Genomic DNA, 14,373 nt, shown 5'->3' on the forward strand with positions numbered 1-14,373 from the left:
CACCCCTGACAAATATGTTGATGATGCGGTGATGCGACTATTAATATTGTAATCGACTGTGCATCGATTTTAACGTTTTCTCTGGTTTACAACATCGTTCACCTAAACACGTAATAATTCCTGCACATGTGAGAACGTTCGCACTTCCGGTCCTTGCGATTTGGTAGTTCACAGCACCTAGCTTGCAATTGGTGGTGAGCTTTTGCGAAGGTGCCTTCATCCTTTCATAGCAAGTGTGTAGAAGAATTTAAATATCACAGATACACATAGGTCATGTGGTTCTTGAATTATGTTGTAACAAACGCTGAAACAACAACACTTTTGTAAGAAGTGTGGAGGTACCAACTCCTTAACAACAATACAATAATCCAACACGTTTTCAAGCTGACGTTTTCACGGTATATGATTTGTAGAATTAACTTTGCAAAACATCAACGTTTTATTTTTCCATGACATATTGATTTAGATAACGAATCGATATATATCCATGTGTTCATGCATGTCCACACGTTCCTCATGCGTGAATTTGTTTTTAATTTCCATGAGCTCAGGAACTTCGCCTTGTGAAGTACCGCCAATTGTCGCTTGTTGTAGACTGAACTTTATACCATGCATGATGTCCCCTACACATTTTGCCATGTCCCACACGATATTGTTCATGTTCGTAATGTTCACAAGTGGCCTATGCTAATTCCACAACATCAACACTATGAATTTCTGAAATGAAACAAAAATACACAGCAAGAGACAACTGATGCTATACACTGTATGTCTTATACTACTGTTTTATGATATGCAGATATGATTTGTCTGTTGGTGTCTGTTCTGCCATGTTTCTTTTATAGACGTCTGTAAATTGTAACTATAGGCCTACTCCTTTGTTTTTATTTTTAAAACGCCTATTTGTTATAAAATTGTTTGACATTGTAGCTCATTGTATGCATGTGAATTCGCGAACGTGACCTTTGCCCTTTCAACTTAGGCTTGTTTTGTTCTCTTACTACATTAGCTGTTTAACTATAATGAAAATGGTGGCTAACATCACAACGCACTATGCAATTAGTGGCTTCCTCATATAACTGCTCCCCCTACTTTCTCATCTATTTTGTATAATCATGTATTCCTTGCCCGTTGCCTAAATATACATATACCTCTTAACCATATTTGATGTGTCCATATACTTTATAAATACCACCTACAAACATGAATGCCTATATACATAATAGTTCGGCTTTTTAGTGTAGGCCTATACTCAAAAATATATTTCTTGCCTGTACGAATATGCCATGTGGTCTGCCTATGTTCCGCACTATTAGTATTAGCCAGTACCTAAGGTATTTGCTAGCTTTTGCTAACCCTGTAATAAGCATAAGGGTTCTCAGATTTTACATTTGCACAAGTCAGTTTTTTTTTTTTTTCATTCTTTTAACTAGGCCTCTCGTTCTTGCACTCCAAACGCCCTAACCATCGATGGAGTATAACTGGTATTAAATTGACAACCACCCGAAAGAATTTCTTTAAATACATGCCAACTACAATATTTTGATATGCCTATGTTCCATATTATCAGCCAGGGTATTTGCTACACACTGTAATAAGCATTTAAGGGTTCTCAAATTTTACAATTGTACCAGACAATTTTTGTTTTTATCATTCTTTTTAACCAAGCCTCTCGCGCTTTACCCGATACTTGCACTACAAACGTCCTAAACCATCGCTGGAGTTGTGCGAATGCACGAATTCAATAATATAACTCGTATTAATTGACAACCCCCCAAAAGAATCTCTTTAAGGTTATTAATTATTTTAAACTGTTGTGATTTGGTGGTTCACAGTATCTTATGAATGGTTGTGAGCTTTGGCAAAAACTGCATAGCGAGCGTGTAGAAGAATCAAAATATCACAGATATACTTTTATAATAAGTGCTGCGGTTCTTGAGTTACGTTGTAAAGAGGGCTGAAACAACAACACTTTTGTAAAACGTACATAGCTCATTAACAACAATAAATTAAGCAAGTTTGCAAAGTATACGATTTGTAGAACTTTGCAAAACATCAAGGTGTTAACTTTCAATAATATATTGAATCGATTTTTAGATTGCTTCGACCAACAATACCTCGTCTACCCTTAAACGCATGTAATTTATAATTTTTAATATTAGGCCTAAGGCCTAATATACTCAATTCCATTTATTTTGTATTTATTTTTTCTTCTTGCACTATATTACCTGTATGTATTCTTTGATATAGTTATATTAAATTGTATAATGCAGATCCACTAATCGGTCGTTTCTACCTTGTTACTAATTTATGTTCTTGAAGGACTATTTATATATTTTACTGCATATCTATATTGTATCTATCATTACCCTTACCAAATGTGTTTCATTTTAATCTACTAGATGCTATTACTGTATCTGGTATGCTTATTATTTTTTTATATTTATACAGTACTTAAACTTCATTTTACTTATTTGTGACCTAAGTGACCATCCCAATTTGTTTACCTCCAGAAATTAAGATATTTTTTCTTGTTGGCCTTCTTTACTTCCCGTTTTTATATTTTACTGCATATCTATATTATATATATCATTACCCTTACAATTGGGGTTTCATTTTGCTATTACTGTATCTGCTTATTATTTTTTATATTTATATTAGACCTATTACTTATACTTCCATTTTCCTTATTTGTGACTTAAGTGACCATCCCTATTTGTCATATTGTTTTCCCCTCATTACTTGATAAGATCCAGACTCTGCCATTATATAGAGCTGGTCTATCTCTCTTGATAAACAATAGTTTTTCTTTCTTCTTATTCTGTTTTTCATTAGTAATAGAACCATGAATTTAGTGTAACCTCCTTGACCCTACCATTTGTTGCTTGATTAATATTGTTCCCCGCTAGTTATCCTTGTACTTATTGCCTACCATAATTACTAGCCTACTACTATTAGATCCTGTAATATTCATGTTTAGGCCTATGATTTTTTGAAGAAACCATGTCAAACTGAGGCGTCATTAATAGCTATAAACTCGAACTTGTGGGATATTGGTTTTACGTACTCTATCAACTCGCATTAACTCGAAACTGAATCTGATCGTGCATTTGTATAATAATTTTGATCCCACTGTACTTGAAAGGTACCATAGGTCATACTACTTGCCCTCCGCCTTAATTACCATGACTGTGCTCATGTGTATTAAGCATGTTTGAACTTAATCTATTTAACTGCATTGTTCATAATTATTCGATCACTGAAATGCCCACGCTGGCACTATTTAATGTTTTAAAACACACCTTATCTTATGCCTTACGCACTCATTTCTTGGCACTGCTTATAGCGGGGCTTATAGATGTTATATGTGTAGGCCTATGCATGTAGGCTTACATTTAATAAAATTTCCAAGAGATAAGGGATACGTATAGTTGCATAATCTTCTCGCTACATGTATTAAATTAATTAATCGCTGTCCTTCATATTGATCCTCGTTAGTGCTATTTCTGTTATTTATTATTATCATTATTATTTCATCGTATAATTAACATATTAATCATAACTTGCCTACTCAAGTACATTGTCCCTTCCATACCGCCGAAAGACAAAGATTCCACCATCATGATGATGACGCACCGTCCTGCACAATCACGATCTATGTTACAATCACACCCTGATTGTTTTACTGTTGCCATTTTGTTTATCCTGTTGGTAGATTGCTATACATTGCCATAGAGCGAATGCAAGCATTAACATGTCACTGTTTTATATTGACATGCAGCTATTTAACCATAGATGCTTTAACCTTTTTTTTCAGTAGACGTTGATCTCTCGATGATAAAACATGATGTGAGTCAAAAACCCATTTGCATTTGCCAGCTACAATTATGCCAAGTGATTGGTTGTATCATAGCAACAACAAAACCTTTAACAAAACCATTATGAATGCATTCAATAACCCTGCACCTGTTTTAACATAGGTGAACGCATATCTGAAATCACTGATGTGCATACCTCCAAGTGGATCAACGGCTTAATCCATATTATACACAAGGGTAAAAAAAAAACCATTTATACGCCTGGCCAAAAATTTTCTCCCCATTGACAATTTGGTTTTAATTCGACTTCGCTTAATTAAACGCTATTGTTATTCATTTAATTTAAGATGCGTCGAAGGAGTGAGAAAATTGGTGTGTAGCAATATGTTTTGGAGTTCTTCAAATTCACCATTTTAGACCTTAATTCTGTCTAATTAATGAGATATAAAACTTTGATTTTGGTTTATTAATTTTTGCTGCTTTCTTAAATTTTGTATTTCACATACAGCACTATTCAATGACGTAAGCTACTTTTACCCATTCCTTAGTACGTATATCACATACAGATCTATACGGTGAACCTCGCATCGCATAATTATAGATCTATTCAGAGCTTATTTCTTTCATCACCAATATGCACGTCACATAGATCTATACGTATAAAAAACACATAGTGTGTACTGTAGCATAATATAGCAACAGCGTAAAAAAGTCGTTTCACATACAGAGCTATAGGTTAAATTAAACATTAAACAATTTTACTTGAAAGATGGACATGCCAAATTCACCAAAATGAAACTTCCAAGTCTCTTCTTTATATAAACATTGCCCCTTCCAGTCAAGGACATTCTATTGCCAAATCCAGCAACAGATTTTTCAATTGTGATTTTCTCGAAAAGCGTGTTGCGTTGAATAGACCTGTATGTGATGCGACTGAAGATATGTCAGGGTATTCATACCAAAACATACTCTATTCCTAAACTAAGCTTTATATCTGTATATTATCCTCCAACATACACCTCATGTGTGATCCTACCTGAGGAAAATGACATGAAGGAAGTGCACCACGGCATACGTCAATGTATTCATGCCCAAGCCGTACTCCTGATTCTTCCACTAAGCTGATATTAACCTCCGATTCAGGAACGCCATTCTCATCAGCTATGCATTCTGCAAGGTTTGTAGTGTCATATGCAAACTGCAACACAACAACATGTGTACTCAACAAAATGAACAGGTTGAAAAGTATCAAGAGCTTCATAAGTTTCAATATTATTGTGTTTAAATTTTCTTTGTTTTTCTCAAATACAATAGTACATCTTTAGGAATTATGCAAAAAGGCTTTGGGACTAGGTTTAAGGTTCATTACTCTTACTCTTCAAAGTAGTACTCTTCAAAGTAGAACATAAAAAGGTTCTTCAACTATCCTGTATTATAGAACCTTAATGTGGGACAGTTTGGTACAGCTGAACTTTGACCTATTAGGAAAATTGCTTTAATTATTATTTATTCATTTATTATTGTAATTTTATCATCAAAATACATTTTGATTGAAATATTCAATTTTTTAAACATTTTAAACAATATTTTGCAAGAAAAAAACTAAATTCTGATAGGTATGAGGTCAGCTGCACAGAATGCATTAGGAATTTGTATTGGGTGATTATTCCTTGTTTCAAAGTTGAACAGAACTTACCATACAGCTAAATGATGCTACATACAAAAGAACTAATGTACAAACTGCTATAATAGAACTGAGACTTCGACTCAGTATGATAGTATGTGAAATGGCTGAACATCCAATGGGTGAACACTGTCAAGAAAATTAAAACATTATAGAATTAGAATATCATAAATAAAACTGGTTAATTTGATTTAGCAACTGACATGACAGATAAAATAAAAACCTACAGTGTCTCCTCCTCTGTGGGTTGTATTCATCCTATCAACCCCCACCCAAATCATCCCCCATGTTACGTATGAGTGTTTTTGATTATAAAAATTGTATTATTTGACCATTTTCTGCTGTAAAAACTGCACATTTTTGTGACCATTTGTTCCAGTCATATTTGACCAATTTAGTTTCAAAAATATTTTAGCACACCTTTAAATTTGTACTAGTCAAGTTCTTCTGGGAGCAAATAATATTTCATTCACTCTGCTTCACAAATTTTACACCAACCTCCATCCCCCCATGTCAGAAAGAAATTTCTGCCACTGGATGAGCCCTTTGATCTCAAATCAATTTCACTGTTAAGGTAATAATTCCTTATTCCTTTGTACACAAGTGCAGCTAACAAATTTCTCCACACATTAAGTGTATTGCTCATTCAGTTAAAAATGATGACTTCTCAAACAAGTGCATAATGACTTCTTCTTTATGGTGTCTTTACCCATAGGGGGCTCTTCCTGGTTTAAGGTGTATGACGATGTACCATGGTTTAGGGGTACCTTTTTGTCAATTGTGGTATATCAATGGGTAGGTTTGCAGTGGTTGCAGACCAATGTGCCCAACTGGCCGCATTGGACTCCCATTTTTTTGAAAACTACACCTCTGTGTTGTAAATTAAGTCATGTCTTCCATAGGGGGTGTATGGATTTCAAATGAATTAGCCCAATCACTCAGTAGCATAGCCAGCTTTTTAGTGTGAGGGCAAAGCCAAATATTTTCATCCCCCAATTGTCAATTTTTGACTCATTTTCAGTCATTTTTAGTGACACTTTACTCAACAAGATCCAAATTCCAAAAGTGCATACAACTGTTGATTTTTTGTACTGCATTTACGATTATTTTAACCTTTTAATCATTTTACTTAAAAGTAAAATGATTGTAAAAGCAAACTACTGATACTTACAGTACATTTTTCCGCTAAAACAATGTAAAGTGTGAAGCCAACTAAAAGGACGGGGACCATATATGCAGCTACCATGACAACAGACCTGAAAGGGATTGACAAACAGAAAAGGTTACTTACTACCTGACTCAAATTAACTGCATTAGGCTAAAAAACGTCTGACCGACCCGAAAAATTGGAAATCTTGGGTCAGGTTTTTTTTTCAATCACTTTTTTTAGAAGAAACCTTAAATTTGGACAGAATCAAGGACCTTTATATTTGTTATTCACTCGTTTTATTTATTAAAACAAGAAGTATTTCCATTTAAATCCAGTCCAAAAACACACAATTTTTTTACCATAAAATTATCAAGCATTTGTCAATACTAGCCTTTTCAAAATGGAGGGATCAATCACTTTTTTTAGAAGAAACCTTAAATTTGGACAGAATTAAGGACCTTTATATTTGTTATTCACTCATTTTATTTATTAAAACAAGAAGTATTTCCATTTAAAGGTCCGTAACCCGATCGACAGCATCATCCCCGATTTTTTTTTCATTGTTGATGAGGTTTTGGTATCACATAATAGATACTATTTTTCTCATTACTATCCTGAAATTTGACGCTCCAAGTCGATGTATTTCGGAGAAATCATGAATCACAGCGGTTTTACAGGTATACCAGTTTGTAAACAATGGTAAATACTTTGGAATTCTGGGAGGGAATTATGAGCGAAATATCAGTCACCGCAAGCGGTGCGCCGTATATAGTTATGAAAACGGCAACGGTAAGCGTGGTGTGCTAAATAGCTCAATTGACTAGCGCGTTTGTTTTTTGCCCGAGAGGTACCCGGTTCAAAACCCGGTCTCGGAAGGGTTTTTTTCCTCTCCATTTTACCCAAACTTTTTTATATTCATTTGAAATGTACATATTGCAAGGGAAGTATATTTTGTTTCCTTTTTTTCTGAAACGGTAAAAAAAAAAAACCATTTTCCGTTCAATACGGGCCGGGCATTGTACAGCATGTCAGCATTCGTCATTGCCTGCCCAGAATGCAATTCACGATACCAAGGTATTGGATTGCAAATTTGGCTATTTATTCACATTTACGCTGAAAATGCTCTCGCTTTTTTAACAAAGCAGCATAAAGGAGGCGATATTTGATATTATTATGTAATTTTAAAGACAATCCATATCCAAAACCAATAGGGTTACCCCCCTTTAAAGCCGGTCCAAAAACACACAATTTTTTTACCATAAAATGATCAAGCATTTGTCAATACTAGTCTTTTCAAAATGGAGGAAAAAATTTTTGGCCTTATTCCATGCATACCTATTGTGTTCAATCCCAGTAAACACAAACATGTGTCTAAGGTATGTTATGGTTGAAACTTTTTAATACCATTTGAATTTATATAAAAGTCATGAAAATGTTTTTAAAATACAACAAATAACATCATATGAAGGCATAAAGTAAATCAAAGCATTTGTCAATCAACCAGTTTTTTGTTTTTGTGTGTGTTTTTTTTTCCCCATTTAATGTCATCGCCTAATTTATTGATTATTAATGAAATGATTCATTTCAATTGGCTGCGAAGCAGGCGACTACAAAGTTTCTCCATGTATCATGATTTGAAGCCAAAGTGGTAATGGCATCTGGCAGTAAAAAGTTGTTGAAGTCCCCAACAGTTTTTGCACATAAGACAAGTAGGACGTTCTTTGCCTTCAAGGACTTCTTTTACCATGCAATGGGGTGTAAAGAGCATGTCTTTGGCATAGTTTATCTTCCTGCATCCTCAGGATGTAGCTGGATGTGTCCCAGGAATCATAGTTGTTGTGACTTGTCAATCAATTTTAGAACATTGAACCACTTTTTTGACATAACCTGAGCTCAATTTTGACTATAATTATTTGGTTTGATTGCAGATTTTGTCAAATGCAGTCAGTGACGTCAGAGTGAATTTCATTGTACACCTGCAAATTGAAAGCATTCATTCAAGTAGCTGCTATACACCTATCTAACATTCACACATGCACTTAATGATGCCGCAGAGATGCATGTGTGATAGTTGCCTCTTAATGCATAAACGTCCCTACAGACATAGACTTATTTATAGAGTGCTTTTATCAAAATGAACAAAGCGCTTTACAAAGAAACAAATACAATGAAAACAAGCAAGTATAAATGGTTTCCTGACTGCATTTGGATAAAGGTACAGAATATGTAGCTTTTTGTATACTTACGGGGGAAATATTGATAGTTGAGTGAGTGACATGAGGAATAAAATCAAGAAGACACACACCATGTAAGTGCTGAACATGTGATCTCGAACCTTGGAATACTGAAAGACAAAATTATGATAGAAGTCAGCATTTTAAAGCTAAATCTGTAGCACAATCTATGTACAAATGTATTTGCACTCCTGGTTAGACTTTGATACACTTATGAAGAGGTAAAATGACGGTCCAAATGATGTGACATGGGTGAAAGTGAACTCAGAACTCTGGGACTCCAAGGAGTGCCACTTTTTGAGCAGAACCAGAGACCATTGAAGGGCCGGGTTCATCTTGGAAGAACATTTTGCAAATATGTGGGTATAAATTCCCATTTGCTATTATACCTGAACGGTAGGTTCTTTATGCTTTCCTGGTCAAAAAAGTCCAAACTTTTGAGGAAAGGTCCAGTTTGAGGAAAAAAAGATCCACTTTTTTCAAAATCCCCCCATAAATAAATCCTGGCTACGCCCCTGCAACCAGACCAAAGGGGACAATTTTAACAACTGAATTTTTATCATCATATCGTGCTTGGCATACAAGCTAGTGTACTATAAATACTGAAATGCTGAAACCCCTGACATACTTGGTTGCACAGTTATGCTTTTATAATGTGCTATGTACTTTGTTTTGTTTTTGCTGCCTAATTCTACCTCTCTCTTGGCCTGGTTACATCACATCACAATTGTGTCAGACATCTTCTTATATTTCGTTATCAAACGTTACCAACCTTTTCCTCCAGTTTTGAATCTTTGAACGTAAGCAAGACACGTTTGACATGTTCTGAGCGTAATCTGTCGATACTCCTGGCATCAATGGCACGACTTAAGAATTCGTTGACCTCATCTTCAGGCTCCATCTTTTGATGACTCTTGTCTCCTAGACCAAGTCTGTACAAAAAAGTAAAGTATAGACAAAGGATTTGAGTGTACTGTGGGCGAGTAGTCAACTGCAAGCCTGGACATTTGTAGTTCAAGTGATACAGTTTAGTAAGCTTAAAATCAATTGGGAAAAGGTCAGTGGAAGTTGTGGATAACATAATGTCCAACGGGGTCCAACCATTCTTTATTATGGAGTGTCAGGTGTAACCAAGATGATATAAACAACATCCAGTCTGTGTTGTTGGTTCCATCTGCTTTCTGAAAAGGTATAATGCCAGAACTCTGTTACTACAAGTTAATATGGAAAGTTATGTATATGTGGTAGAAATATCATCACATTTCTATTTCCAATATGTTCCCATTAAGGTTGGACTTAACCCTGGAATTATGGACACTTTCGGGCTTCATAACTGCTAAATTATTGGTCTAAAGAATATAAAAGTATACAGTTTTAGAATGGAAATGACTTGATGAATTCATCTGTGAGGTCCAATTAGGGCCAAAATGCTCTTTTTTGACCAACTTTATTTTCAACAAAATCATAAAAAAGCCTGATTTTCGCCCAAATTTCAAATATTTTTGGTGAAGTTGGTCAAAAAATGGAAAAACGGTCCCTAGATATTTTTATCTAGTTTTTAAAAATTAATTTAAAAAAATTTTTGGCCAAACAATTTTTTTGTTACGTTATGTGAAAAAATTTGGGCCAAAAACCTGTTTTTGTGATTTTTCTAAAATGAGCATTTTGGCCCAAATTAGACCTCACAGATGAATTGTGACCCGGCAGCACAAACGAGCCGTAAATTCCCTAAATTGTATTCTGAGTTATGGTGTAAAATGTGTACGAAGGTCGTATTCATCGGTCACTTAAGCTGGCGCGACATCCGTCTTATTTTTATAGTCACAACACCAATCAATAATCCTATTATTGAAGTGGATAATAAGCTTCTACCTTAGATGGCTATAGAACTTTTAATAGCTCTGGTCTTTGTTTGCTTTTGCTAAATCCTTTTCAAGTGGTGGGTTATTTGTATAGGTATGCATAACCAACAATTAACAATGAGAGAACACTTCTTAAAGCTCGTTGACTTGGGGATGATTTGAAATGACCGCCAATTATGACTGTTTGATATTTATTGCCGGCAATGTTGAAAAGAGACACACATAGAAACGAAAAAAGCTATAATTTTGTTGAAGGCTAAAGTTTAACTAACCATAACTCCGCTTCTGGATATTGTTTGAAGTCAAATGATATACCATTTTAAGTTTATGATGTTTATTTTTAAACACGAAATAAAACAAAATTGACCGGGAGGAATTTACGGCTCATTCGCCGTGGACGGTCACAATTCATCAAGTCGTTTCCATTATAAAAATGTATACTTTTATATTCTTTAGACTAATAATTTAGCAGTTATGAGGCCCGAAAGTTTCCATAATTCCAGGGTTCAGACCACCCTTAATATAAGTGACGAGACAAAAAAATGGTGGCTCTGTAAAATGAGAAATCACCTAACACCAAACTTCAAAGCTTACTCTACTCAATAACCCTATACCCTCTATTTTCAAAGTATCCACATTTATTTCCCAGAGGTCCCATGCTTATGTTTACATATCACTGAACCCGACTTCTGTTTATATACTATTAATTTTATTATTAATTGTCCTTTTGTCTATCTGCATCTAAAAGCAAACATTTGGTTAAATAATATATCAAAATCAATGATGAATGACCCTTGGAGAAGAGTATATATATGACAACTGCATACGTGACAACTGCCCTTGCATTATTTTATTATTACACTGTCTATAAGATACGTGATTGTCAGATTGATATACCGTAATAAGAGGGTCATTCAAAACGTTCTGTCTCAAGGCTTACATCTTCAGTCCTGTGAATAGTAACCTCTTTTTGTAGTATGCCATCATTTTGCAGACACATGCTTTTGATGTTGTAATACAATTGAGCATTATCATAATGGGCAGCAAAAAGCACACTCGTGTGGACCGGGTAATAACAAGTTTATTACAGATCCAAGTACATCATAATGGGAGATATCAGAGAGGTGAGGATTGAGGCAGAACATTTTGAATGACCTTCATATGTTTGATTTCATAACACTGCCCAAGTCAATGTTTGAGCTGCAGTTTTGTTTCCTACGGATGTCTCAGTAGTCACCACTATTTGAATTAAGGTCAGTATAATACCGTAAAAACTTGATAGTTAGCATGTGCTTACTATCGAGCACTTTTGAAACATGCAAACATGAAGAGCCCCATCCACATAGGTGTAAAGGGTTTTGAGCAAATCATTGATACACATAGTTATATACAAACAAGTAAACTTGCAAATTTGTGTCTCAACCCCATTAGCTCAGTCGGTAAAGCGTGGGACTTTGGTACAATTTCATGTTTTCAAAAGCGCTCGATAGTAAGCACATATGTGACACAATCAAGGGAAATGAGTCGGATGTTGCTAATATTGATTTTGTGATATTGGCAAGGAAAGTGTTATAATTCTTTTGTTTTATATTGTTTTTAGCGATTGATCAATTGACGTAACTTCGCAAAGAAAAGTCGTATCAACATGGGGTTTTCAGTTTCTGAAAGCATTTTTTTTAAAGTCCTCGTTAGAAACATAAGTAAACCTCATTTTTGACCAGGGTCGACATGTGACTCATTCCCCTTGATCATGTCACATATGCTAATTATCAAGTTTTTAAGGTAGTTTGACATTTTGTGACATCTTTTCATTTTGACAAATGCAGGGACAATTTTCTCAACCAATGTTAAGAACAAAGCCCAAGTAATTATAGTTTACCATTTAAGCAGATAATTCCAACAGACAATCAACCAAAGCATTTGAATTTGGGGTTGGAAGATACCTTCCCCTAAATAACAGCTAATAACAGTATTGCGAACCATCAGCATCCATGGTTCGATGTAGAGAGTCTTTCCTATTCAGAGGAGATATTGCAATTACACACCTTATTGCCTTTTAACAATAACCAATGACACTAGCACGTTATTCCAGTCAAGCACCAATCTTTAATCCTATTATTGAAGAGGGTAATAAGCTTATACTTATGTATAGGCCTAGCATTAGTAAAAACCTTAAAAGTCTTTGTTTGCTTTGGCTAAATCCTGTTCAAGAGAGGACATTCCTGAACCTCGCTCAGTTGGGGATGATTTGAAGTGACCGCCAATTATGACCATTTGATATTTAATACCAGCAATGTGGAAAAAAAGAAATAATGTAGTGCCAAAATAATGTACCCTTTTACGGAAGGAGCAAAGTTTAACAAGTTGTAACTCCGCTTCTGCAGTACGAATGTCAGCGGCGAATGTCAAGTTATTATTTCCCAGTCTTTAAAAAAAATTGCAGGAAGCGGTGGGAATCGATCTCGGTACCTCGCGGTTAAAAAGCACTGTGCAAGACTACTAAGCCAACTAAATATCTGTTGTGCGATGCTTGACATTAATCTTTGATATTGCTTAATGGAACAAATCGCGGAATTAAATTAGTAATAAAAGAAGTATATAGATTCTTATTTAGCGGTCAAATTGGATAAAAGGGGAAATATTTGCCCTGCTCTAAAGAAAATATAGATTAGAAAATTATCAAATAAATTTAAATTAAAAATTGAGATTTTATATTTCTTTCTTTCACGAGGCGGCATTATCACAGACAAACACTGTATAAGCTAAAAACTCTACCCTCATCACTAGATGATGTCATAGCTCAATGGTAGAGCATCAGACTGCTAATGTCAATATCGTTGGTTCGAGTCCTCCTGCCAGCAATGGTGATATTTATGATTTTAATGCTACGCTACAATTTGTTCTATTTTTTCGTTCGTTTGTTTGTTTGTTTGTTTGTTTGTTTGTTTGTTTGTTTGTTTGTTTGTTTGTTTGTTTGTTTGTTTGTTTGTTTGTTTATTTATTTATTTATTTTTGTTTATTTATGTAAATAATTTGATATATTTGAAAGAGGTATTTGAGCAATTGAAATTTTGATTTTATAATCCTATGGGGTAATTTTGAACCCCCACCCCTCCCAACTTGCCAAACGCACAACACCTATGAGTTTGCATCATACATGGCATCATCATAAACAAAATTCTATGTATACCTGACGCCGGCAACTAGACTACTACTGTCTGTTCAATTAGCTTAGATTCTTGAATTTTTAAGATATTTGAAAAAATACAAAATTGCGGTCAAAGTCATCAAAGAAAAGTGTTAGCACAGCCTTAGACCTAACGTGATTTATACTTTTCAAATTCTAAAGTTCAATTTAAAACCCCATTTCTTTTCAATTTTGGCCTTTTTCCGCGATATTTTCAAAACAAGCCGTAGAACGTCGGGTACCATATACTTTGTTGAATCAGTCTATGTAGACCAATGGGGCCGGACGATATGTCACAATGCGCTGAGATAGTATTTATTCGACCATCCGCATCAAGAATTGTCCAGCAAAATAGCTATATTTGTCAGTAGGCCTATTTCAGATTTGTGTTGAAATCCTACTGTTGAAACATTACCTTATTATTTATGAACTACATGT

General features: G+C 34.8%; 1 protein-coding gene across 1 annotated transcript in view; it reads right to left on the bottom strand.

Annotated features, from left to right (window-relative positions):
• Positions 1–14,373, bottom strand: part of LOC140151182 (adenylate cyclase type 6-like) — a 326,089-nt gene that overhangs the window by 11,596 nt on the left and 300,120 nt on the right. Inside the window, 5 exon segments of the mRNA XM_072173436.1 lie at positions 4,855–5,016; positions 5,515–5,631; positions 6,674–6,758; positions 8,899–8,996; positions 9,659–9,818. Of these exon segments, the coding sequence (XP_072029537.1) occupies positions 4,855–5,016; positions 5,515–5,631; positions 6,674–6,758; positions 8,899–8,996; positions 9,659–9,818 (622 nt within the window).

Source organism: Amphiura filiformis, chromosome 4 (assembly GCF_039555335.1).
Source record: "Amphiura filiformis chromosome 4, Afil_fr2py, whole genome shotgun sequence".
Lineage (NCBI taxonomy): Eukaryota > Metazoa > Echinodermata > Ophiuroidea > Amphilepidida > Amphiuridae > Amphiura > Amphiura filiformis.